This window comes from Macrosteles quadrilineatus, unplaced genomic scaffold (assembly GCF_028750875.1).
Source record: "Macrosteles quadrilineatus isolate MER2022 unplaced genomic scaffold, UCM_ALF_1.0 Scaffold_3__2_contigs__length_128488019, whole genome shotgun sequence".
Taxonomy (NCBI): domain Eukaryota; kingdom Metazoa; phylum Arthropoda; class Insecta; order Hemiptera; family Cicadellidae; genus Macrosteles; species Macrosteles quadrilineatus.
The window spans coordinates 110,681,720-110,709,443 of record NW_026542596.1 but is presented as its reverse complement, the minus strand read 5'-3'; the positions used below and the strand labels follow the sequence as shown (position 1 = coordinate 110,709,443).

General features: G+C 34.8%; 2 protein-coding genes across 2 annotated transcripts; both read right to left on the bottom strand.

The window, feature by feature from the left end:
* Window positions 1-276: 276 nt before the first annotated feature.
* On the bottom strand, window positions 277-9,827 carry LOC128989842 (pre-mRNA-splicing factor 18). Its single transcript, XM_054411921.1, has 6 exons — window positions 9,605-9,827; window positions 7,709-7,829; window positions 6,122-6,285; window positions 5,134-5,352; window positions 3,289-3,501; window positions 277-739 (listed from the first exon to the last, which is right to left on the bottom strand). The coding sequence occupies exons 1-6, from the start codon at window positions 9,665-9,667 to the stop codon at window positions 500-502; spliced, it is 1,020 nt and encodes a 339-aa protein (XP_054267896.1). The 5' UTR covers window positions 9,668-9,827; the 3' UTR covers window positions 277-499.
* A 4,133-nt stretch (window positions 9,828-13,960) lies between these two features.
* On the bottom strand, window positions 13,961-27,313 carry LOC128989808 (recQ-mediated genome instability protein 1-like). Its single transcript, XM_054411864.1, has 9 exons — window positions 27,190-27,313; window positions 24,336-24,460; window positions 23,402-23,539; window positions 21,849-22,085; window positions 20,296-20,429; window positions 18,143-18,299; window positions 16,936-17,619; window positions 15,988-16,083; window positions 13,961-14,164 (listed from the first exon to the last, which is right to left on the bottom strand). Exons 2-9 carry the CDS (start codon window positions 24,450-24,452, stop codon window positions 14,057-14,059), a joined length of 1,671 nt encoding a protein of 556 aa, XP_054267839.1. The 5' UTR covers window positions 24,453-24,460; window positions 27,190-27,313; the 3' UTR covers window positions 13,961-14,056.
* Window positions 27,314-27,724: the final 411 nt, after the last annotated feature.

The following is a 27,724-nucleotide window of genomic DNA, read 5'->3' as shown; positions in this document are numbered from 1 at the left end:
AACTGTTTGCCTTAATTTAAGTCTAGCTTGATTAGTAAAACAAGAAATCTGCAAAACTCTGATGCAAAGGATCTAGATTTAGCAAAGTACAATATGTTTAGCCACACTCTGAATACTATACTAACAATGTTTATTGACTTCAAAGGTACTGGTGTGCACAAATATGCAGATTTTGTCTCTGATATTTTTTAAAATAGTGTTTATGTGCCCCAATTTGAGGGTTTCACTTTATAGAAGTTTCACATAGCATGTCTTGAGAAAAAAATACACGTTACAGTAAATAAAACAATGTATATTGTGTATGATAAAAAGAGATACATTATATTATTACATGTGTAAAAATAAAATATGTAAGTTAATAGTTAACCCAAAACAGGTACAAAAGCTTTTATAGCCACTTTACTTAAAAAATATTTACAAGAAAACACTACTTACACAGTTTTTAATATTCACAAAAAATATAATTTATCTAACAATCCCGATTTGAACTTTTTCTATCCTAGTTTTCGGTCGAGTACTCAACACATCGAGACGGTTCTGTAGGGAAAAACTCCTGACACTTAGTCATTAATCTCTTGAGCGCTTGAATGTACTTGCGTTGCGTTTCATCGTTCAACACATGGGCGACGTTTTTGGAGAAAATCTTTTCTCGACCAGTACGAGCGTGAATACCCACCATGGTGACACCTATGGGCCACGGAGCGTTGCCAATGGCCATCTGCAGGTAAGCTTCATTAGCCTGAAACGGAGTTGAAAAAATAATTATTTTTACTTTTGAGCAATTTAACTACAATAATTGAAAAGGCAATTTTATTTTCTAAGCTTTTACAAAATTCAACATGTAGCCACATCCTACGACATGTAGGTAAATATCCTATTTTAGGGTTAGGAGTACAGGAATAATGGAGAAAAGAGATCAAAGTGTAACAAAGGAAAATAAAGCAATGTAACAGTAGAACCTCACTAATTCAAACCTCGATAATCTCTATAATTAGTAATGTCTGTCTGTTACCCTCAGAATACCTCTTAAATTCAAAAGATAATATACTGATAATGCAAAGGGATTTTTTAGGATTAATGCAGCCTCTACAATTCGAATTTTGTTGCCATAATTTGAATCGTTACTTCCAAAATTCGAAGTCAGTCTCTTATTACAATTCGAACTGCATCATCTGCCTCTGTAACTGCCTCCGTAATTCGAATTTATAACAAAATATACGCTTGTTGAAAAATGAGCTGACGCTCATTATTGATGTTCCCATGATGTGTTCATTAGTCTCCGTTCTCTCAAACTCTCTACACTTAAAACTGAGACCTCCATACTGCAAATTTTATTTATTCTGACCTCTATATAATACAAACTCTATATTTCAAACTTCCTACAATTCAAAATATAGGTCTTTCCTCTGAAATTCAAATTAGTGAGGTTATACTGTATCTAAATTCTGCACGACAATAATTGTAATATCATTGACTTTTGGATTCTGAAGTTGTATTAGTAGTCAAAAGGTAATACGTAAGCATACTTAACCAAACTTCAATGCACTGCAATGTAGCTCTACTCAAAACTACCTTTAATATTACAATATAGCAAACAATAATACGTAACCTCATCATTTCCATTTTGCAAAGGTACTGCTCTTGAGTAGAGCAATGAGCCGCACGACCACTTTTATACATGGGCGCAAAATTTTCTTTTGTTTTGTTGGGGGCAACAGAAGATATTTTACATCATACGGCAATAGAATCCTCACTCTTAGTTCCCACTTATGGCTCATCACTGTCACTGCTCGGAAATGTAGCTACATGAGCCGTTTTATCTTATTTGTATTTAATTTTGAATGTTATTTTCCAGTTACCACTAATGTCAGTTCCTTTTGTTCAATCGGGTGAGTGTGAGAACCATTATCAGTTGGCTAGTCACCAAAGTTAACGTTGTGTTTTTGCTTATGATTTTATTATGTTTGACGAGATCCTTTATTTAACATGTTTCTGTGAAATTGGCAAAAACAGAGGCAGTGAGTTTAGAAAGAGGGTGGCAAAAAACTTTTGGACAGTGAAAAAGTGTTACAAAATGTTCCTAAAATAAGTATTTTTTTATGCATTAAAAACTGTCAGATCAAGACTGATGAGATACCTACCCTAGAACCAGTAACGACAGTAACCAATGATTCATCGAGTGGACCATTGTCAGATACAAGAACAGAACATAGCTGTGTAAAGTCAACCATTTCATCTTCACTTATAAGCTTAATTTTTATAACAATTAAAATTAAACACAATATAACAAGCGTTAGCATTGTTACATGTGGATGCGCAAGCAAACCATAAAATGCCTATTTTCATTTTATAATTTATATCAATGTTTGGGGTAGCGCAACTACCTCTCAGGCCCAAAGTTGGTCACACACTAACCGTGGGCCTGAATCTTGGTGATCATAATATATCGAGTTATATTCTCAGGGAGGGAACTCGGCTAACTATCAAAAGATCTTCAACTATTTAGTGATACTTATACCAGTTATAAAAATGTTAAATGGGAATAATTCAAGAATATTGAACTTAGGCTTGGATAATACAGTCCAACAATGAATTGAATTGGTAGTTTTAGGCTTTCTTTTAAAAATTGAAGTAAATTTAATGTCTTATTCAAATTTGGTTTCTGAGTGAATATTGTTCTTGGTGATATAAAAAAAAGTTTGTCAATACAGTAGTTTTAAATTTTGAGATGAAATTTAACTTTCTAAATTTTAAAGTTTTTGGGGACTCGTCCACGCAGCTGTTCCCACGGCCGCCCATAGTGCAACTGCACTGATTGTTGTAAAAATCATGCAACAGGAAGATCCTACAGTATAATGCTCCAACTTTCAAAATAAATTTAAAGAATTATCCTAAATGCCCAATGAAGATAAGTGCTCTTAATTCTAGTTGTCTATTAACCAATACAGAATCTGAATTTGTTATGAACTTTGAAAATGCATAACTAGGTTCACGGTCGAAATGCCTATTACAAAAATTTGACAGTGTATGGTAAAACCATAATAAAGTAGCTTCTCTTATAAAACAATTATATTTTTTTCCATTTTGCCCCACCATCAGTGATTAAGGCTCAAAATTTAGAAAATGGCACTTACCTATAGCTCTACCTAAGGAGTTTAAATTTCAATAAAGTTTGTGCTGCATTCAGTTTTGAGTTGTTAAGTTTTGCGCAAATTAATCTCCCTACAGTATCCCTAGTCAATAGCTCTAGCCAGTTGGTCAATATAGAATAACAAAGTATACTCTCACCTTAATATAGTTCCTATCCAGGATGTGCTTAACAATTTCTGTCAAGCTGTCCGAGATATCTTCGGGTAAACTCTTTGTCCTGAGTTTTCTCAGCAGTGGCTTTAAGTAAGCTTGGGTTTGGGTGAACTTGGCCATGGCTTTTTTCCCTTTAGTGCTTATTTTTTCCGATCCTGTTTTACTATTCAACTCACCACCCCACATCTTCATTAGGTACTAAAATGTTAAACATTGGTTAATATTATGTTCCATTTTAAAATATTCAATACAATCAAACATAAAAGTATTAATCACTAATCCTAAAGCTAGAACATGGAAACAACACTGTTGTGACAGTCTCCATCTTCACGCATGAAATTGTAATTTGTGAGGCTGCTATTCACATCTGATCTTGTTACATAAGAAATACATGGTTAGGTTAGTTGTTAACATGGAGTAGCCTATAGGCCTACATGCATTGAATCAAATTGGAGGTATTTTGATAAAACTATATATGTATATCTAATATATAAAATTCTCGTGTCACAGTGTTTGTCTGCAAACTCCTCCGGAACGACTTCACCGATCGTTATGAAATTTGGTGTGTAAATTCTGTAAGTATGCGAATCGGACGTAAACTATTTCCCGTTTCGAAATTCTTAAAAGGGCCCCGCTCCAGTGGCTCTGGAGTTTCCCATGTTAACCTTATGAGAAATGGAATTAATGAATCTTAACAGCTGTTTCAATTAAACAAGTTGGTTCTGTTCTATGATGTTCAATAGCATTAAAGTTACAAGGATTACCAACAGGGTGCAGCACTATTATTTCTTTTACATTTATGACAACAGCTAATTTGCAACCAAAAGGTGAGTGAGCGTAGCGAACGAACTTCAACCTGGAGGCGAGTTAGCGTAGCGAACGAGCTAACTTGAAGGCAAGTGAGCGCAGCGAACGAGCTCCAACCTAAAGGTGAGTGAGCGTAGCGAACGAGCTCCAACCCAAAGGTGAGTGAGCGTAGCGAACGAACTTCAACCAGGACGTGATTGAGCGATGCGAACGAGATCATCTTGAAAATTAAACGTAACGGTACTTTCTTTCCATCGGTCTGTCTTAGGGGAAACCTATAACTTAGGCGATACGAAGTTCGCCGGGTCAGCTAGTATATATATATATATATCTATGAAGTAGTGTAACGGTAGGTCCTCTCTACTGGAGGTAACCGCCTTTACAGTAGCATTTATAAACTACCTTAAACTAACTATACTCTATCGTAGGGTATGCTCTGAATTCTGAGATTTAGCTTATTGATCAAATCAAACACAAAGCTCATCGCATGCCAAACCTAATATAGCTCAAATTAAAAAGTATGTGAGTAAAAAATATCAATTCACCCGCTTAAGGAATACTGTACCTGCTCTGGCTCGTGTACGCTGCACTTTACCCATCACAGGACAACCAAGTATAAAAAAATCATTCATAGTAACTGTATACCACCTAAGGAAATACGTAGTACCTTATTCCATTAAATTCATAGACAACTGAGCACGAATGATGGTGGCGCTGAAGGAATATTACCTTAACCGAATGGCCGTGTCTTAGTGGAATGGCGTACATTAGGCCCCCGGGTGCAGCAGAGGGTGTGTGTGCTTGTGACTGTATGTCATGGAAGACGAAGGAAATTCATGCTGTTATTTGCACAATTTGTTTTATTGCAAACTTTGTTGTTTTAATTTTGTTAATTTTTTGTTATTGTTTATTTTTTATAGGTTAACTGTAAGAAATGACCATGAGTTTCTAAGTTCGCCTCAATAAAGAAGTATTTTCATTTCATTTCAATTAATAAAATATCCATAAAATAATGAAACCAACCTGCAAAAACTGCATGATGACTTCCATGTCATGATTGCGGTCTCCCTTTCCTAAGTTGGTAGCCATGGACTGAATCTCATCATAAGTAATTTGATTGTTACTCAATCTGTCATCTTCTTGTGAACTACTTCCACCAGCTTTTGAAGCAGATGCTAAAACTTCATTCTCATAATCTTGGTCAACCTTCTCCATCGCTTCTTGAAAATCGTTCCGAAAACCCTACGAGCAAAATTACAATATTTATATTTATAAAATTAAAAGGTTATACTTTAGACCCACTCATGAATGCAAAATCTCGTTATGTAATACAAGGTTGAAAATCAAATAGTGGAACTAAGTAATTAATATTACAATGATTACCTTTTAAATATAGGTACTTGATAGTCACTAGGATTGTAGAACATCGCAACTAACTATGAGATCGTGGAACAACGCATCGGCCGCCTCGCAACTACAAAAATCCACGGATTTTCCTCAGGGGTAGTTGTTTGTCAACTACATAGGAGGCCTCTTGTAGACTGGCGACCCCGAGGTACCCTAGCTAACCCCCAGATCCCTCTTTTTGTTCTGGGTTCAATGATCAGCTTACTTCTCCTTTTGTTGGCTCTTCTTTCTTCTTAGCTTTCCTATTTGTTTATTGTTATTGTTTACATTTATTGTAAAACTACCGTATGTTAAAATTACTTGGTTTACATTTATTGTAAAACTACCGTGACTACTTGGCAATCCACAAGACCAATGTTAAAAATATTAAAATTTCATTTAGTGTTATAAACAATAAGCAAAATTTCTTAGAACAGAGCCTAGCACAAATATTGTTTTTAGCCTAAAACTAAGATATTTCAAAGAATTTTGAGGAAATCGTTGGACCCCAATCAGTTCAGTAGGTTTTGCATTGAGCCCGAAGCAAACACGTAGGCCTACTTTGTCTTTGTCATACACCACTTTTTTTATGATATATCATCAATTTAAAATAAAATTAAGTTACCTTGTTGATCTCAGGCTCCAGGATTTCACATTTTCTCAGTCTGAGAAACGCCTCCAATTCACTCTCACCGAACAATAAAATTGGCTCACACCTCTCTCGTAGCCTTCGTATCACTTCTTTTCTTGGTAGTCTTATTGGGTCGTCAGAATCCTTCTTTTCATTTTCTAAAAAAATAAACAGTTTAAAGCTGTCTGAAAACCATGTTGTAATTATTAGTTTCATGCCAATTGATGGTTAGTAAAAACATTTCCATAACTAAATTTAGCCACGTTAACCATAAAAATGGCAAGGGTATTTTTTATCAAACTACTCTGCCTTGATAATGTTAATGTTGATGTTGTTATTGCATTTTATTTCAAAGCAAATCTAAGATATTTTAAGAAAGGAGAAGAGGTGTAAGCCTAGGTATCAAACAAAATTTGGAATCAAGCAGATAGAGATATAGATGAATCAAGCAATAAGACTGGTGAAATATTGAACAGAGTATTTTTGGGAGGTATTTAAATAAGAGTGCATGCATGATGTCTTCAGAAACAAGATGGAGCAGTATATGTATACCACAAGCCAAAAAACAATTTTAGGGAAGTAAGAACAGTGACTTTTATCAATGATTTTTTTCAGTTTGTTATTAGACCTATGTTTTGTTTAGCCTAGGCCTATATCTATTTAAATGAAAAATGAAACTTTTCAAATTCAAATAGTTTATTGCCATTAAGTATATGTCATATTAAGGCTAAAATTGGCAGTGAGATACAGCTTAAAACTAAATAACAATAAATTTTTAAATAAAGTTGACAGAAATAACATTATTATGAAAGACTATTATATCACAGTTCATGAAACCATTCATTGTTACATACTTTAGAAACAATACCCTACTTAACATTTCAAATTTTACAGAAAATCATCATGTTTGAAAGATAAAAATTCCTCGATAGAGTAGATAACCTTTCTGTTCAAAACATGGGTCAATACATTTTTCAGTGACTTAATAGGCAAGTTGCGTACATTTTCAGGGAGGGCATTGAAAAGTTTGAGTTGTAAATATTTATAGCTGCGCTGTGTTGAGGCCAGTCTTAATGATGGTAACTCTAAATTATTCCTTAGTCTGGTATAATGATTGTGAGTTAATGAGCGAGATGAGAATTGTTCAATATTTGTTTTTACAAAAATGATTTTATTTACTTTTACTACTTTTATTTCTTCAATTGATAATGTAAGCAATCCAGAGGCTAAAATGATTGATTTTATTTCTTGGATGTCAATGCTCTTACACAATTTATCAATATTTTTAACAATACATTTCGTGGTGTGTTTATAAGATCAGCGTTTAACATTGTATGAATGTAAGTAGTGTACCATAAATCGACCATAAATATAATGAAAGAGATAATGCGTGAGGGGGTGAAAAACACATGGTTTCTGTTTCTGACGCAACTACCTACAACAATAACTAGTAACTTACTGTATTCCGTTGTACAATAGTGGGGGGCCACTTTATCAACGACATGCACTAGTTGGGTAACAACCAGATATAACAAGTTTACAAATTTTACCACCCAATAAGTAATAACTTGTTCAACCTACCATCTTTGTTGCTATCCATCTCAGGTTTGTTTTCAACTTTTTCTGAGCCACATCTTTGCAGATACTCTTCTTCTTCCTTTGCTCTCAGTTCAGAATTTTTATAATACTTCTTGTTGGGTTGCTGAAAAGTTAAGAATGCAATTATTACATTTCGCTTGGTATGAATATATTGACCAAACTGTTTCAGTATACTCATTTAACGATATGTTAGCCTAAATGACCACTACAATCATGCGGGGCTCAACTTTATATCTAGGCCTACTCTAAAATTAAAAGATAATTTTATGTGTTAACACCTTGTGATGGCAGCGGTTCATCGGGGTCAGTAACTAGAGCCATATTGTTTCCGAGCACGTAAAAACACCCAGCAATAGATTTTATCAGTGTGCACACTAAGTTACTTATTGCTGGCTTTAAGCCCCCCCTTTTTTTACTAGCTTTTAACCCTCCAAGTGTCCATAGTTTAGGCCTTAATGTCCACCTATTTTTGGCGCATTTGCAAGGTTTTATCAAAACGGATCTGAGAAGCTTAAAACAATGTTAATTCTAATGTTCTATATACCATTTTGTTTGGAAAATCATGGGCTTCAATATTATATATAAAACATAAGGAACATTTTTTCAAAAAAAAAATTTTAGGTAAAAAAAAATATAATTTCAAAAATTTTCAAAAAAAAAAATAAGTTCGCGCTCAATGAAATTGTATAAATTATAGGCCTACAAATATTTGAAAATAGCCACTTTGTTCTAAATTTTATGAGGATTACAAATATATAATAATATAAGGAAGTAGATTTGCAAATAAATAAGTTATGGGCAAAAAACGGATTTCAGTACATAGCGTTTAGCTAAGAATGCATAGCCTAACCATAGCTAGGAATCTGGCTGATAATTTACATCAATATCACTACCTACTTCTTTAGGATCATCAACCAGCACTTCAAAACCACTTAAATCTTCTTATAATGCAACACGTATATCACTACTTTTGATTTTTAACACTAAAACAATGATAAACGTAATAAAACACATCAGTCATCGGTCCAAGGGTAACCTAGCTGTTTACAAATACACGCACGTCAGCTGTCTGCTACAATTACGATCGGCTCAGAGAACGTACAGCGCTGAGACAGACCTCTGGAGAAAGCTTAGAATATTACGGAAAGAACGATACCTAACTCGATCCAGTTCAATCCGATTCAGTCAGTCATAGAGCCTTCGCCGTTTAAACGATGTCTGCGTGTCGAAAAATCGACAAGTAACACTACACAAAGTGTGCTGCTTGTCGAATTTTCGTCAAGTAACACTGGGAGGGTTAAGTTATGCCAGGTAGGGCCTATATAACCTTGATACTGTCGTGTCCGTTAAAGTGTCCTCTATCTGTTGACATCATTGGTATTAAGGTAGGCTACTCGGCCGTATTTTTCCGCAAAACGCCCAGCACTAGATTTTATCAGGCACACTCACTACGCCTTCTTATTGCTGAGTTATTGCCAGGTTCACACAAGTTATTAAGGTAAATTTTTTATAATAAACATGAACAGGTTTTGAACTGTTCCTTTGAAAAGAACGTCAAATACGGCGCCATAAAAAAGTAGTTAGGTAGGCCTATAACTTGAGCCTTTCCTACAACATTAATAGTCAAAGCTATAACTTAACCTAATTGGGCAACTTACCAGTAGCTTAGGCCTAATACTGTAGGAAACAGAAACTCAATTACGCCTAATTCAGATTATCCACACCCAAGCTTACTTTATGCTTTTATAGAAGGACCTAATTTCTGATTTGTAAGTACCAAAACACAACAAGTCAGAAGAATAGGCCAAGGCCTAAATGAAAGCCCAGAATGATACTAGTGACATTTTGGGCAAAATTACTGTAGCCTACTTAACTTACAATTAGATTACTTTCCAAAAGTTTTCTTTTCTTCTTTTCCAATTCCGCCTTTAATAGATCCATCTTGGACGATTATTTTAACTTTTAACCTCTTGCTGATCTTCCTTGTTTATTTATTGTTATGATTTTTGTCAAATTAACTAACCTAAAATGTAAATCTGCCAGCAGAAGAAAAGAATTGGAAGATGGAGAAATGAAAAAGATTACTGTACAATTTAAACAGTACTGTAGTTAAAACTCTTCCTCGGCGTCGATTTTAAAATCTCGTGTTTGCATTGTCTGCTGTTGTGTTGTATCAAGGCCCCAGGCCCCACTCACTACTGTTACTGTATTGAGCTAAACTTTATAGCCTTATCTACATTCCAATAAATTAATTGCAGACTTCCATTGATTATGATTTACGTGGAGTAAACTCAATTACAAATAAATAGAAATGTATATGTTTGGATTAAATCAGGAACACATTACTTTTTGCCATTAAATTATTTACATTTATGAGCCAATTTTACTAACCTAGGAATTTATATTAGACCTTAAAACAAAAACGGTGTGATTTCGGGTATGCCATAATTTTTTTCCTAGGACGCTAGGCACGAGCGTGGGATTGTTTTTTTACATTACTTCAGGCGAGACCTAGGGGTTGCAGCATTATCACTTAGATAAAATCCATTGGTGATTTGGCGGGATTTGAACCCGGTGCCTCTTGGACCGATGTCCCACGCTCTAACCACTAGACCAGCTCGCTGTCCCCGAGCCTAAATGAGTCTGGGGGGATGGGCACCCTTGTACGCCATAATAGTTTATACTGGGATATTATCATATACTGGGCAGGTCATGAACTCATGGGAATAACTAACTTTTTAATTTATCCTCCTACAACAGTATGGATAAAGTATACTGTAATCTAATATATAAAATTCTCGTGTCACAGTGTTTGTCTGCAAACTCCTCCGGAACGACTTCACCGATCGTTATGAAATTTGGTGTGTAAATTCTGTAGGTATGCGAATCGGACGTAAACTATTTCCCGTTTCGAAATTCTTAAAAGGGCTCCGCCCCAGTGGCTCTGGAGTTTCCCATGTTAACCTTATGAGAAATGGAATTAATGAATCTTAACAGCTAATTCAATTAAACAAGTTGGTTCTGTTCTATGATGTTCAATAGCATTAAAGTTACAAGGATTACCAACAGGGTGCAGCACTATTATTTCTTTTACATTTATGACAACAGCTAATTTGCAACCAAAAGGTGAGTGAGCGTAGCGAACGAACTTCAACCTGGAGGCGAGTTAGCGTAGCGAACGAGCTAACCTGAAGGCAAGTGATCGCAGCGAACGAGCTCCAACCTAAAGGTGAGTGAGCGTAGCGAACGAGCTCCAACCCAAAGGTGAGTGAGCGTAGCGAACGAACTTCAACCTGGAGGCGAGTTAGCGTAGCGAACGAGCTAACCTGAAGGCAAGTGAGCGCAACGAACGAGCTCCAACCTAAAGGTAAGTGAGCGTAGCGAACGAGCTTCAACCCAAACCAAGACGTGATTGAGCGATGCGAACGAGATCATCTTGAAAATTAAACGTAACGGTACTTTCTTTCCATCGGTCTGTCTTAGGGGAAACCTATAACTTAGGCGATACGAAGTTCGCCGGGTCAGCTAGTACTCTTATAATACAATAATAATTGTTTTCGAGTTTGAGTTTTGGGGGATTAATCCATTTTCCCCCTAAACCCAAAAAAGTTGTATATACATGAAAAAAAAACATGATTAAGTGTGTGTGTGTGTGTGTGTGTGTGTGTGTCCGTGAGCACGATAACTCAAGCAAAAATGATCCGATTTTGATTAAATATGGTATAAACGTGTAAACCTACATTTTAGAACGCGAGTTCGAGTTCGCGAACCAGCATGATCGGACTAAGGGAACGGGGGTTTATTGGGGGTTTTATGGGGTAAAAATAGGTTTCTCCCATTTTTGGGCAAAACAAAAAAATGCAATTTATTTCCTAACTATTTTGTAGAGCTTAAAAAACAAATAATTTTGTATACTGAGCATTATAATGCGCCTATAATGGTTATGGAGAAAATTTCCATTTTATTCTTATGGAGAATAAGTAAACTGTTATAATTTGCTTGTTTATGAACATCCTTTGATCAATTTTGGAAAAAGTATTTATTTTATAGTAAACTTTTAACATTTCACAAAAAAAAAACACTTTTTTCCCTCACTGTTGCAGCAAACCTAAGTACTTGTTAAACCAATGCTATTGAAATAGGAAATATTATATTTTAAAGAGACATTTTATAGTAAATCAGGCTAATGGAAATTCGCTTAGTCAGCAAGTTTGCTGGGTGGGGCTATTTAGATTTTTAATGGTGTGATTTCCCCATAAAATAACGGAAACATCAAATTTTCTCAAAATTGGTCCGAGCGATTTTGATTAAGTTTAGTGTGTTATGTTACTCCTCTTGAGTCTGGACAACATGTTTTAACCCCTCATTGCTGTAAAATTTGGCTCAAAAGATATTGCAAATTTGTGTTTTTCTCCATAAAAACCTATTACAAAAAAAATTGTAAAAAAGACATGACTTAACTTGATTCAAATTGTGTGTAGGCCAGTGGCGGATCTAGAGCAGTCACAAGGGGGGGGCGAACCAGGGAGTCAGGGGCGGTTCGGGGGTACCCCTCCGAAAAATGTGTGTAAACTAAGTCTCCTAAATCACAGTTTTTTACCATTTCTTTGTCCAAAGTTAGTGTGACAAATTATTTTACACAATTTGTATGCACTACTGTATTACATGCAGTAAAAAATATATGTATATGTATGCCCGAGGGGGGGGCGGTCGCCCCCCTCGCCCCCCCTCTGGATCCGCCACTGGTGTAGGCCATGTTATTGTCCTTAACTCCTTTAACTCTACAAAATGGTACAGATTCTATTGCTGTAAAAAGTACGGTTTAAAAGTTATTGCAACTTTTGTGATTTTCCCAATTATCAAAAAATAATAATTAAGCTACTCTCACCGCTTATCCATGTGACATGATAAGGGTTGATGACAAACCAACGGGAGAAAGCATGTGTCACATTGCTGATACCCTGATACTGATTATTCAGACGTGATTCGATCTAGGCCTATAGCTCTTTTAAATTGTCTCATCATGGGAACCACGACATTTAACTTCCCTTGCTAACCAACCAGATTAATTGACTTTGGTAGTAGAATAATTCATAAATATATTTAAGTATAGAAGTTCTGTCAAATGTTAGTACAGTAGCTTAGCATGAAATAAATTAATACGCCAAATTTGGGAATTAAAGGCTTATAGTGATCATAAGAATTGAAATTAAAATAGTATCCCTAATTAAAATATACCTGATGCACAAATTTCAGTACAGCAGTATAAACTTGTGTCCAATACCACCGATACAGATAATGTCTTCATGAATTACAAAAGCTTTACTGTGCCTCATATTTGTTTATGAAAATATTGAAAATCACTAAATTTTTCTTAAGTTTGTGAACAATATAACAATCTAGTGTCCACCGTTCAAAGCTGTGAACAAGTTCTTACAGTGTTTTGAGTGTGGCATTACTATTTCCTTCCTTTTTAATTTATTTTCTAAAGTAGGTTTGGGACATTGCAATGAAGATCCACTATAATTAGCAGTCTTAGGCAAGTTTTAACATAGCATAATTTAAATGATCTTGTTGCGTTCGGTTTATAAGAAGGTAAAAATCAAACTTTCAACTTTTAGCGAATTTCCCTATAGGGAAGTAGCTATTACCGTAGGTCTCATGGTAAGACCTAGGCCCGGGACCGATTCCTTTTTCGTTTTGATGTCCCCAGAGGCCAAAAACACCATTCGTTCAAATTTTTATATATGTATATATATATGTCCGTCCGGACGATAACTTGAGTAATTTATGGATATATTTTGATCAAACATGGCAAATTTGTTGATTTTATACTAAGCTATAATTATTTACTTAAAAACACACTTTTTTAGTTTCCTTGTAGCAGCAAACCTAGGTACTCGTTAAATCTGATGTTATAAAAATAGATTTATTGAAAATCAATTCAGGCAAATGGAAATTCGCTTAGACGGCAGGTTTGCTGCGGCGGGGGTATTTGTTTTTATAGTGGTTATAACATTATGAATATTATAATATTGATGAATTAATTTTATTTCAACATTATTAACGATTTAAAAAACCATCAGTAGCAAAGTTTCAAAATACTCTCTAGTATCGCTTAAATACTATCAATCCATTTTTATATGTGTAGAAGAGGGTTAATAAATCTTGCCTATTTTGTGGTTTGTTTGGATTATATTAAATTGGCAATGATAATTAAACATCCAGTATTAATTGATTTTGGTGAAAATCGCTTTATTAAATTAATATACACTTTGGTCGGAACGGAATGGACTAGTAGATTTCTTCTTTCAGCAGGTAATAATGTTATCATTCTTCATGTATGGAGACAATATTTGGGATGCATCCTTCGCTTGAGTATTCCACAACCATCAGACAGTTGAGAAGTTTCAATTTGGTTTGACCGGTTTTCAAAATCTAAAACAGAGGTTAAATCAAGTTGGTAAATAGAAACAGATTTCAAATAAATTGTGGAACCTACTCTTTCTTCTCCCTTAACAAACCAGGAACATTTATGGAGATTGCTAATTTGATGAGCTCATACAATGCATAAAAAGGACTAGTTCTAAACAGTAGCGGATCTAGACACGAAGCTACCAGGGGGTTCGGGAGTGAAGAAGACAAAAGGAACCATCTGGGGGTCCTCCTCTCAATAATTTGATATTTTTACAGCAGTTTGGTGTCTTTCTAAAACCATTTTGATTTTGAATGCCTAGAACTGAGTCCAAAAACTTTCCATTTCAATTAACTGCTATTGTCACAAGACAGTGGATTGAGATTTTGTAACTAAACTCTGACGATTACATCAATGGTTTTTAAAACATACAAAAACAAAGGGAACCGCTGATGCCTGTACAAGCTAGCTAGCACCATTGACTAACAAACACAAGTAATATATTATTCATGCCATAGTAAAATCTGAAGCTTGTTTTTCCTGTCTAGTTCTTGGTAAAATGGTTACTTGCATCTTTAATTTCGACATTAATTTCTGTACTGCATTACGATAGATTTGGAAAGTTTAAAGTTTTATTGACTCTTTGACTGTGACAATAATTTATTCCACTGAAAGTATTTGACTTTACTGTGTTTTGGGTTTATTTGTGACTTTTCTATCGTCAATACTTAAGAAATAAAGGAGATAAGTGTAGTTAATTTTGTAAATAAACACACACCTTCAGAATAATGATTATTTAATTCAAAATGAATAGCACTCCATTTTTTAAGGTTTTTAGGGATTGCTTGTTTTGACAAACCTTTTGAGGTTATCCGACCTAGGTCTGGTCCCATTAGGGTTGTTTAAGAGGTGGTCTACTGTATTTAAAATAAAAAGTAGGTTTGTAAATATTAGACATTTGGTAATGATTGTATATTTTTTTAAGAGAAAAGTCCGATTCCAGGTCTTGTTACTGTCCTATATCAGCCTAATGCAAGATATTATTGTAAACTAGTGGTCCTAATCAATATCCTGTTGATCAAAGGAAAGATTACTAAAGTCATATCTGACAAAAGTGTTAGTGGCCAGTAGGTGGTAGCTTAGGTAGGTAGTAGCTTAGGCAAGGTAGTAGCTTAGGTAGGTAGTAGCTTAGGTAGGTAGTAGCTTAGGTAGGTAGTAGCTTAGGTAAGGTAGTAGCTTAGGTAGGTGGTAGCTTAGGTAGGTAGTAGCTTAGGTAGGTAGTAGCTTAGGTAGGTAGTAGCTTAGGTAGGTGGTAGCTTAGGTAGGTGGTAGCTTAGGTAGGTGGTAGCATAGGTAGGTGGTAGCTTAGGTAGGTGGTAGCTTAGGTAGGTGGTAGCTTAGGTAGGTGGTAGCTTAGGTAGGTGGTAGCTTAGGTAGGTGGTAGCTTAGGTAGGTAGTAGCTTAGGTAGGTAGTAGCTTAGGTAGGTAGGTAGTAGCTTAGGTAGGTAGTAGCTTAGGTAGGTAGTAGCTTAGGTAGGTGGTAGCTTAGGTAGGTAGTAGCTTAGGTAGGTAGTAGCTTAGGTAGGTAGTAGCTTAGGTAGGTAGTAGCTTAGGTAGGTGGTAGCTTAGGTAGGTGGTAGCTTAGGTAGGTGGTAGCTTAGGTAGGTAGTAGCTTAGGTAGGTAGTAGCTTAGGTAGGTAGTAGCTTAGGTAGGTAGGTAGTAGCTTAGGTAGGTAGGTAGTAGCTTAGGTAAGGTAGTAACTTTTTATTCAATTTTGGGGCTCACAGTTGTTTCACTTGAGCTACTCTAAAAAGGATTGAGACTATATAAACTAGGACAACTTACATAGTTGATTTTTTCTTTCAAAGATGGGTTTTTACTCATTTCACTACGTAAACCTTCCACCTCAGCTGCTGATGTTCCAAAAAACTTCTCTAGAGCCTGGAAGAAAGCAAGATAAAAGTGGTTATTAGCGTCTATTAAACCCTTAGATAGATTTAAATGAAAAATTATCAGCGTTAACATTAATTAGAAATATGGAGCCAGCTTACTGAAGTGATAGAATTAATTTTAAATTATTAGTACAAATAAGAAAGAATAGTAAATTATTTAGGAACTGGTACATAGGCCAATGCATTGACTTTTGGAGATAGTAAAAGACATTGAATCCATAGTTGTATCGGAAGCCTAAAAAAAGAATAAAAAATAATATTTATAGTTGAATGACCCACTTCGCAGAGTCTAAAATTATAATTCCCTCCTCGGTTTTCACAGCGATTGTAATGTGTTATGAAACATGCTGAAGCTTATGATAAGTCGTCTTGTCAGTTTGACTTGGTTAAAAATTATTGGACATTTGTCAGAAATCATGAACAAATTTGCCATTAGCTAGCACAACATTTTTACAATAGATTAGTTATCAGAACTAGAATTAGTAAAAAATTATCAAACCTAGTCAAGCTGATCCAATGAATGCATTGTATTTGAGTGAAATATGTCTACCTGTGTTCAATGTTTAATTTGATTTGCGACAAATCTTAGAGTAAGAAATATCTAAAGATGTGAAAACATGTAGTTTAGTAAAACTCCAAAGGATATTTCAAGGTAATTGAATTATTAATACTAATACCAAAACATAAGAATTACATTTTAGGGTGTGTTTTTTTGTTATCAGAAGGTTTGCCAAAAGGCTGACAGAAATCATGTACTCAGCCTATTTTTTATCTTCAAAATAAAGTGCTGGTAATTTTTTTTATTTTATTTTTTTAATTAGAGAAAACAGTTAATGTTTACCTTGTTACTAAAAGTTACATCATGAGGTTCATCTTCAATCCTTACTGAAGCACAACATATCCATTCACTGTTTTTAATTTTGACTTTAGTAATACTTAGTACTTTAACTTTAGTTTTCTTGAACTGAGGATACACGACTTCACCAGTTTTATTCAACATGTCATCAATTTGATCTGAAATGGAATCATTGAGATTTTTATGATTTTGAGGAATTTCCGCAGGTCTATTCTGGAGTCCAGATTTATTTTCACTTTTTGCACTACTCGGTGATACACTGAGCTCTTTGTTCGATTCATAAGCAGCTTGTCTATTTAAAGTGTTTGTGTTAGACACTCTTACACCAGTACTTGAGGATGATTCGGAACGGTTATTCAAGTTCTTATTCAATGTTGTTGACAAAGAAGATTCTCTCTCCGGCCTTAAATCTTCCATAGAAGGAAATAGTTTTGGTCTATTGTGATTTTTAGGTCTAATAGGTGATAGACGCGTTTCTTCTGGAATGTTTTCCACAGAACTATGAACTATTTCTGGGGAGTTGTGGTCTAAAACTGGAGACAATTGGTTCACCGGTTGATTGAAATTGTCATTAAACATCGTGTCTGGCAACTGACAAAACAAGTCATTGTCATCTTCCATCAGAGCAACATAATGGTCTTGGTTATCTTGATGATTGTTGCTGTCAATCTGGAGGGAAAAATAATTTCATCATCAAATATGTTGTGGCATAACACAGAGGAAACTAATATGCTATGTTTAACAAGAACTGCATACAAAAATTAAATAAAGCACAAAATGTATTTTTTAGTAGAGTAATTGTTAGTTAAATGATGTTACATCTATATTTTATATTTACCTAGCACCACAAAATTAACCATTACTGTAACATTTTTTTCTTGTGGTTACGCCAGTGGTTTTTTTTTTTAATGCAGTAAGTTGAAAGTTGAAACGCTTTTAAGGGAAAGCGGTCCAAGCCCATGAAATTTTTTCATTCTATTCATGGGTAATATTTATAAAATATGGAAAACATCTTTTGAGATCTCTGATGGACTAATAATAGACTTAAATGATTTCTGTTAGACCAAAAAAATCTTAAAAGAAGATTTAATGTGAAGTAAATAATTACTATTCAGAATATTCTTTGACTAAGTAATCGTCTAATGGAGATACACAGCGAATGTAATTGAAAATAATAGGTTAGTCAACATACAAATGACGTTGAATCTGGTAGCTGGTCTACATCATTCATCATTGGCTCAAGTTGAGGTCTGTTGTCGAAAGTTGGAGGAGGGGGTGGAGGGAGAGAAACCGCAGGACGATTACTGTTACTCCCTGAGCTGTTGTTACTCTCTGAGGGTGTTATATTCCTAAAAACAAGAAATGTTCATCAAGTAAGTATTAAGCAAACACAAATACGAGGTATAATCAAAAATTATACGGCCCTTCTTTTTATCTAGTTTGAGTAATCCAACAACCCCATTAAGCCGCAACCCTGGCGTGTAGATCGAGGAAACTGTAAAGCACGTCACGTGACTTCGAAATGGCGTCAGTTTGTTGTCAGCCGCTTGAAACTGTGTACGTAGTGTTAATTGTGTTTTAGGGCTAAGCATAGTGACGGAATGGGTGGAACAGCGATACTGCATTATTTTTGCCAAAGTCAGGGTGATAGCCAAACTCAAATAATTCTTTTAAGATTCAGCAAGCATATGGAGACGCTATGGGTGTAACACAGATAAAAGAGTGGTACAACAGAAGTTGCTCAAGACAAGATGGGGTGCATTCAAAATGCTACATCTGGCCCCTACTCACCGGATACGGCACCGTGTGACTTCTGGCTGTTCCATACCTTCAAGACGCCGCTTAAAGGAACCTGATTTCGGAGCAGAAATGAGATAACGCAAAATGTGACAGCTTGTCTGAAGTCCATTACCAAGTGCCAGACTTGTTTCCAAAAGTGGCAGGAGCTCGTGAATAAGTGTGTTAAGTCCCAAGGGGACTATTTTGAAGGAGATCACATGTTGTAACAAATTGATCAATAAATTAGGCTTTCCTGTAAAGGGTAGGGTATTTTTTGAACAGACCTCATATGTTTATTAAGTAGCTTGAGGACAAACTGAACAAACTTCTTTGTAGGAAAATCATACTACAGTAGACTTCCAACTATCGACGATAATGAGTGACTGACTTGGATAGTCAAAATCGGGTTAGTGCAAACCTAACCTAAAATGCCTGGGAATATCTAACATTGACATGCGTATTGTTAAGCTTTAATGCAGTTGTTTTAACGTAAGCATAAAGTAGATAAAAAATTAAAACTCATACAAAACATGTCTTACTATCTCATAGGCTGCAATCGGCTTTTCATTACTATCATATTGATGGTCAGTGAAGTAAACATTTGCAACTCTATAGTCTGCGCTCAGGATGATAGGCCTCTTAAGCATCTTATTTGTCACTGTATTACGTACATTAAAAATACATTATACCCCACTCCATTCCGTTTATCAGCTGTGCCTCCAGGAATCATGTTGCCAACATAATTGTTACCAAAGTGATCTAATGGCGGAATGGAGTGGGGTAAACAGTCATCGTCGTCGACCAGTTCAGTGACGTGTGCCGGCCGGCCAATTATGTTAAATGTCTACCGTGTTCGTGTTATGTTTGTTTGTGTGTTTGGTGTAAGGTTTGACAACATTCAATGAATGTAATATTTTAACGTTCCGTTTTTGATAATGACTACATAGTAGTCGAAACTAGTCAACGGACGCCGACTAAGGAGTTGTGGACCTCAAGGTACGTAACCTGTTATAATTGATTACCAATTCCGGAAGGCTTCAACATGAACAAATCTAGACTCCTATCTTCTCTGTAGACAGCCCACTAAAATTGTCTTAAACTACATCTTTAGGGAGGTTGTAAATTTTTATGATCATATGATTTTAAGATGATCTTCATTTAATGTGACAAGTGGTCACCTCGAGGTCAAAAACTCAACAAAAAATATGTATTGTATGTAACTTTTCTATTTTCACCCCACGCTGTAAATAAAACAAGTGAATGGAATTCCTGCAATTTGTTTTGATTTTCAGTTTATATTTCGTTGTTATTTTGTCACCAGCATGGCAACCCATAAGGGCAATGTTAATTTTATATTAAATTTAAAATTCATTTTTTGTGCTTTTTTTACTATTTTAATTTATAAAAGAATTCTGTACATCTACAGGCAAATATCTTCCAACAGTATGCGTAGATTTTGCCTTGGATGCACACGAGCTGAGAAAAAAGGTTTTCAAGAAACATGCTTGCCTTAAATTTTGCAAGAAAGAATATTTTTAAACTCATATGTAAAACACAAATACTTACAAACACCGAGATAGGATGCTCTCTTTTGAGTTTATATCACCCATATAGTCAACTTCGCCCCCAAGAACAGTGATATTGTTACTTTTCAGAAAGAGAATACCTTTTCTACATTCAATGGGTCCAATTAAAACCACCTGAAAAGTCAAAATTGAATTTTTAAAACAACCATTGCTATGAAAAAATAATATGGTAGGCTACTTGAATAAAAGATAAAACAAATAATAATGCTGAGAAGACAGGTTTGTTTATTGCAGGATTAAATTAGAACTAGGGAAAATATAAGTTATAACTACGATGCAAAACAAATTCAAACTATATAAAAAATAAAAAGCGACAGTATTTCTGATCAATATTTACAAGACATGGAACAAAAATTAGGACTAACAAAACAGACATCCTGAGTTAACAAACCAAAGCGTGCCTAGGGGCGGTGCAGAGAAGTAACGTTGAAAAACTCTCTTTGCGCATGCGCAGCAGAAATTGTCTGCAGGAGGATTTTTTTAAATAGCTCGAGGTGATAAAAAAAATCTGTCTGCGAACTCAAGCGGAGGGACTGATTCCTGTGTGTGTTGTCACATTTGACAACATGTTCATATTCATATTCAAATATCTTTATTCATCAAGACTCATGTACAGTATTCGCAGCTAGTCTGGGCGCGCGGACTCTTGTGTACTAACCGTCCCCCACGCCAAAGACATGAAGACAGCGCTGAGGCGCTGAACAACCCCAGATAGCCTTGTGGGCCAGATGTTTTTGGAAATGAGCAATAAACACTCCCCTCTACACCCCCCGCCCTAGCGTGGCCGCGCGCCCAGACTAGCTGCGACTACTGTACATTGGTGGTACAGTAAATAGTGTCAAAATACATAAAAGAAAATACTATTTCTATTTCTGGGAGGTGGTAAACTCATCAAAAAAATATAACGCTAAATTTATTTAACCTTTTGGAATTTTCTTGAATTTTGATATTTTTTTACGAATTAAGAGACAAATTTTAGAAAAACTTTACCAGCGTATGAGTGCTTTTTTTCAAAAACTTTTAACTTGTGAGGCTGGACAAATTCCTTTCTCCTCCTGAAATTATAAGAATGCAATGAATTTATTACTTTCTCTGGTTCTTTTTTTAGCGATAGCAATTGATTTATAAATATATTGCCCATAAACTGTTAAAATTATTAATTTCTTAAAATGTTCTTTTGCCGAATCATCTTGATTAAGCTTGAGCATAATTCTAATAGCATTTTTTGCTGGTTCAGAATGCTATCCATATTTAATTTTGTTGTTGACCCATACAATGCTACACCCAATGAATGATGAGGGGCAAATTTTAGTCCGTTCGTCTACGTCTCTGTGTGCGCCGGCCTTTGTTGATACGTACAGTTAGCCCCTTGACCCTTTTTTCTTAGAATACTATCTATCTGAAATAATTCCTTCTTCAGCCATACAGCTTTCCTTCAAATCTTGACATATTTAAGTGTTAGTTTCCTACTTATTGTTTAGGCCCTACTGTCATTACAACTAAATATAATAAGTACCGACAATTTTGCATCACCTTAAAGCCAGGTATGAAGGGCTCTACAAGCTTTGCTATCGGCGAATGCTCCATGGCTTTGAGTGTTGTGAACCCGTCTGTTATCTCCATCATCAGTACTCTCTTGGGATTTGGTTCCCAGTTTTGTTTTTTTGTTTCCTCTGCAGATACGTTCTCATTGCTGTCCTCAATATTGTTGTTTTTCATAGCTTGAAGCTGTGTGTAGCATGGCTGGCTTATATCTCTGACCCAATTCACCTACAAAATAAGATACTCAATAGTCAGGGATCAACAGTTTTAAATGTTCTAGAGCATAAGGGTTTATGGTTTGGTTTATGATTCTCAGGTTTAACTCAATTTACAATTAAAAAGTATAAAGTACCGACAAGTATGTAAATCAAAGTTTGTCAGCAAGCAGTAGAACTTAACTTAACCAGCAAGCTATACCTTGCTACATGTCTTACACTAGTTTATCCCGTGCTTCGCAACGGGGCAAGAATGCTCAAGAGAATAATGTGGGTCTCTAAATCTACTGTAGCTAATAAGGATGACAAACTTTAGAGAAAACTGATGAACTTTTGAGGTCTTGATATAAAACTTTCCCAAATTATATCAGTTTATCGATAAACCCTCTCCTAAGGGCACAAACCTCAATTCAAGGGTTTTATTGAATCACATTTATAATATTTTAAGATGCATCAGCTGTTAGATTTGTTTTATTTAAAGTTTGTTTACTTTTCATCTTTTGGTTCTCATTACGGATGTTTACAATTTGATAAAGTTATTGTTTTGTATCCTGCCACAGAGTTTAATGGAAGTACACAAGAGAGTTTCATCAAAGTAAGCTTTAACTACTTGATTTGATTTACATTTATAGTTTCCATTTTAAGTGTAACAGTTTTTTACAGTATATTTAGAGACCTTCATTATTCTTTTAAGCATTCTTGCCCCGTTGCAAAGCACGGGAAGAACACTAGTGTTTGTTAAACATCTTAAACATCATAATATTTGCTTAAGTAGGCTACAGTTCCGCAGAGAACCTGTGATATATTATCAGTTTAAATATCGGTATATATAGTGATTATAATTCAGTTTAGCGCTTCTAGAACTTTTTTTCCCGATGTAGACATTGAATTTAGTTATGATCTATTTACGTTTTTTGTTTTTATTGATGTTAAATGGATCTATCTTAAGCTATCCATAAGCTATTCAATAAAAAACTAATGGTTATGAACATGAACATTAACAAAACAAATAATAACCAAAATTTATTTATATGATTACCGCATAGGGTTAAAAAGGTTTCTTCGATTTTAGTTGTATAAATTTAGGATGAAACCAATGATAAAAAAAACATAAATTTGTTTGTTAACTTATTTTTTTTATATCGTAAAATTAAATTTGATGCGATATAAATATATCAAATCGACTTATTGATATTTAATCCGATAATATATCACAGGTTCTCTGCGGAACTGTACTAGTTTGCTTTTATTCTGAGCAAGGATTAGGAAATACTTTCTTTTCAAAATCAAATAATAGCTTACATTGAAAATCACTATCTTAAATCTTACCTGAACACAGTATCTTCCGGGCAGCTCTGTGTTCAAATGCTTACAATTTGTGGGTAAACATCGCTGTTGCACATCCTTCAGATCAGACAATAGCCACTGAATACATACATAGTCTTGAAGGGAATGGTAGATGTTCCTCTTGAATAAAACACAAATTATCAAGAATAATAGCAGATAACTTATGTTAGGAGTATGTTCTAAAGTTAGTTTATAAAAAAAACAGAGCATAGCTACACTACAAATTACAACGTATCAAATTCTCAAGTCAGTAGTAATTGTGATAGAATAGGTATGGTACTAAGTTATTAACACGTTGACTGCGAGTGCCGACTTTAGTCGGCGTCGCCAGCGCTCCCAGGTGGCGCGCGCCGACTACAGTCGGCACCAGACCAACAGTAATATATTGAGTCAGTGTGAGCTTAGCCTCAGACGGAGACGTTATAATCGTTGCCAGCCTGCCAGCTTAGAATGCGAGCTTTACTTTGGTGTAGGTTGGTACTAAAATTTCCTTTAAAATCCCGTCTGGCAATGCTTTTGTCCCGGTTTCGGGGATTTTTTCTCTTCAACCCACATTACAAAGACACTGGATACGGATCCATGCAGTGCTGCTACCTTTGGGTGTTTCAGTGAACTACATCCACTCTCGGGGTAACGCAGCACAGTCACCACTGCTCTTTTGTGATTCGTCAGACTGAAATATTTGAATGCCAATTGCGTTCGCTGATTCGGTTGCGCGCCGGGGCTTCGCCCGCCACTGGGGAGCGCCTGTAAAGTCGGCGCGCGCAGTCAACGTGTTAAGATTAACATTTGGAATAAACTAAATCTGGTAGCACCCACACATTGTGCAACAAGAGAGTACATATATTGGCAAATTTTTAAAATTAATTTTTAAATTGTAAAAATATTTAATGAAAAAAATTTGAAGGTTCCTTACCACTTCAGAGTGGGATTTATACCAGCTTATGCAATCTAAAAGCCATTTATTGTTTGAGGGTAGCTGAATCTCTTTTGTTTTTAAATACTTGGAAATATTTTCAGCTTCTGTACCCATGATCAAATCTGAAACAAAATGAAGAATTAAAATACCCCTGCCGCAGCAAACCTGTTAACTAAGTGAAATGCCCATTGACCTGGGTGGATTACCTCTAATTTCCTTAAAATTTTCAGAATCATTTCCTATTTAAATAAAATTAATTTTAATGTGTACATAGGCTTGCTACGCCTAATAAATAAGGTGTTTTTTTTTATCAAAATGTTGATTAGCTTAATATGAAATAAAGAAATGTGAAAAATGTTATTAAAACATAGGTAGGCCTACATATCCATAAGCAAACAGCAACCCAGTCTATTTAATATTTATTCCCCATAAGACGGGAATTTTTACTTACCACCGTATACTTTTAGAGATTTTTTCCGTAACTTAACCGACAATAATTCAATAGACTTCTACTCAATTATTTGTTGTTAGATATGTGCAAAAAACTGTAAGTAGACATATCAGAATTAAATTTTTAAATCATTGAAAGTAAGTTATTACCTACAGAACATTTTCTATAGATTGAAATAAGCCTATTTAATTATGTTGTTTACCTTTTGTTGCCAGGTTCTTGATGAAATAATAATGTTAAGCTCTATGTACATTTTGCCATTTTTAGTGACTAAGTGATAGTGATGTAAGAAGAAACCATACACAGCTCCTGAGGATGCCACACTTGTGGCGAAATGTACATAGAGCTTAACATTATTATTTCATCAAGAACCTGGCAACAAAAGGTATGTAAACAACATAATTAATTATTTGTTCTTGAATCTGGGAATACCACATCAAGCCTATTTAAATAAAGATTTAATCAAACTAACTTGATAGGCCTACTTCATTAGGCCCCCCTAAGTATTAATATATTGTATGTTTTCTGCGAAACTGTACCCAAGTAAATCGGTCCCGGGTCTAAGTCTTACCATGAGACCGACAGTAAGTTAGGCTAAGTTAATTTAATAACTTAACAAAATATATGTTTATTGGAGTGTAGCCTCTATGGTCCTGATGATCTTTCTTCTTACTCTTTACACACATCATAATTTCATCTGATGATCTGCTGCACAAGATTATCAACGGAAGAGTCGACTGTCCTGACATACTCCGACAAATCCATTTCAAGACTCCTTCCAACACAAGGTCGACTGATCTGTTTATTAAGCAACAGCACCGCACTAGCTACTCAGTCAACAGCACGATGGTTCGTGTCCAGGGAGCTGGCAACAAAGTAACAAGGCATGTCGACTTTTTTCAAGACAGCGTTACTACATTGAAAAAGAAAGTTATCTCTTTAACACTTAATGTTTAGTTTTTTCCCCTTTCAAAGTCTCTGACCTGTCTAATTAAAAATTGTTTTCGTTGTTACCATCCAAAACTTCTTGTCTGTAAAAAATTCACTGTTGTTTTTGCATTAAACTATATGTTTGTCGTTGCTCTCTAATCAATTTGATTTTATATATAACTTATTAGTCATATTTATCTTTTTTAGTTGTTATTGGTTGTTAGCTTGTGGGTTTGTTGTTATTGTTTTCATATTATTTATTTATTGTTGTTGTTTAAATTATTTATTTATTAGTATACCTTTTGTTATTTTGTCAGTTTTTGTCTTGTTCGGCTAGGTTTGTCATTGTTATTGTAGTTTGTATTAGATCATTATTATATTGTTGATTTTATTTCTAGTCTATAAGCACAAAATTTGTTATTATTAATTAAGCCATTCTGAGTTGTAATGTTTTGATGTGTAGCTGTAAAATGGAGATGTCCGTTGGAAATAAATAAATAAATCTGTCATCGACATCTGCTGGTACAATTAGGTGTTTGAGGTTATATTTTCATATTTTTATAAGAAATTTGACAGTTTCTGGTCATTTTAGGAACTTTTAGCTCCAAAATTGCTGTATCACAGACTTTGGCTGAAAAATCACAGATTTTTTCCCGTGAATCACAGGATCTAGGAAATAGTAGGAAAATTGAGTGTTAATAGGACGTAGAAAATACATTTTTTGGCCATAATACAGGGTAGACTTCCATATCTGTTGGCACAAACAACCGAATGAAAACATTGATCAATATAACGATCGTTTGGTTAGTTAGGTAAGGTTAACCTAACCTAAGTTAAATAACCAAACGATATATCGAATGAAACAATCGGATAATCGACATATTCATTCGATTGTTTGTGCCAACAGATACGGAAGTCTACCCATCGTAATTTTATTTGTTATAAGGCCATTTAGGTTATTGTGCAATTTCAAGAGAACATTTCTTAAGGTCACGGTATTTGGGCAATTTACCTTAACAGAAGTCAGCCTAAAAAATTATAACTTAAATAAGTTAGGCCTACTAAATCCAGGAGCTATAAAAATGAATGTTATGCTAAATAACTTAAATTATTGCCAAATAAGTTTACTGTAGTATGTGGATGAATACTTCTACTAGGCCTAGGCTGTATTTGCCAGAAATATAACTTTCGACGAGAAATGTAACTCCACAGATTTTCACTAGGAAATACACATAATAAGCTAACACGTAATTTAAATTTTATAACACTTTAAATTGTTTGGATCCAATTCAAAATTAAACAGAAACATTCACTTCAGGCTATCAAATTGTGCTCTCATAGAGAAAGGTTTACTTTCTCAAAACTAGTTAGCACTAGGTTAAGTAATGGAATAAATATTGATTCTTAACTTACAAGGCGTGATGAGAAATAATATTTACCAAATTTTCTGGTTAGGTACACAATACTTACCAAAATCCTATGCTGATTTGTTTAAAGATAAAATCAGAAAACTTAAACTAAAGAAATTATTTCAACCGTTCGTATTGTAACTTAACATAACACAACTCATATCACATATCATAGAACAAACAAAACAAAACAAAACAACTTCAAAGAAATAAACAAACAAAAAACAAAAGTCCTATTTCCTATTCTACCCCATAGAGTAAAACTGAATACTTACTTGAATTGATTCCTTCATCTTTGAGCAAAAGATGCAGTTGGATAGATTCACGGCCGCCTTTAAATCCAGGCCTCGGCCTCGGCCTTCAAAGTGCCACGTCGCAAGTAGGGTTGTAACAGCTGTTTTTTTTTTTTTTTTTAAGAAGCTAATTGTATTAATTTGGGTATTTACTATTTACAAAAGCTTGGACTATGGAAATATCGGGAAATATTGACTCCGCTTAAAATGTACAGATCTAGATTTTCAATTCATATTGTTTTGGCTTTCAATTCTGTATGTTATTTTAAATATTTTAATAAATTTTTGTTAGTAAATTTTAAT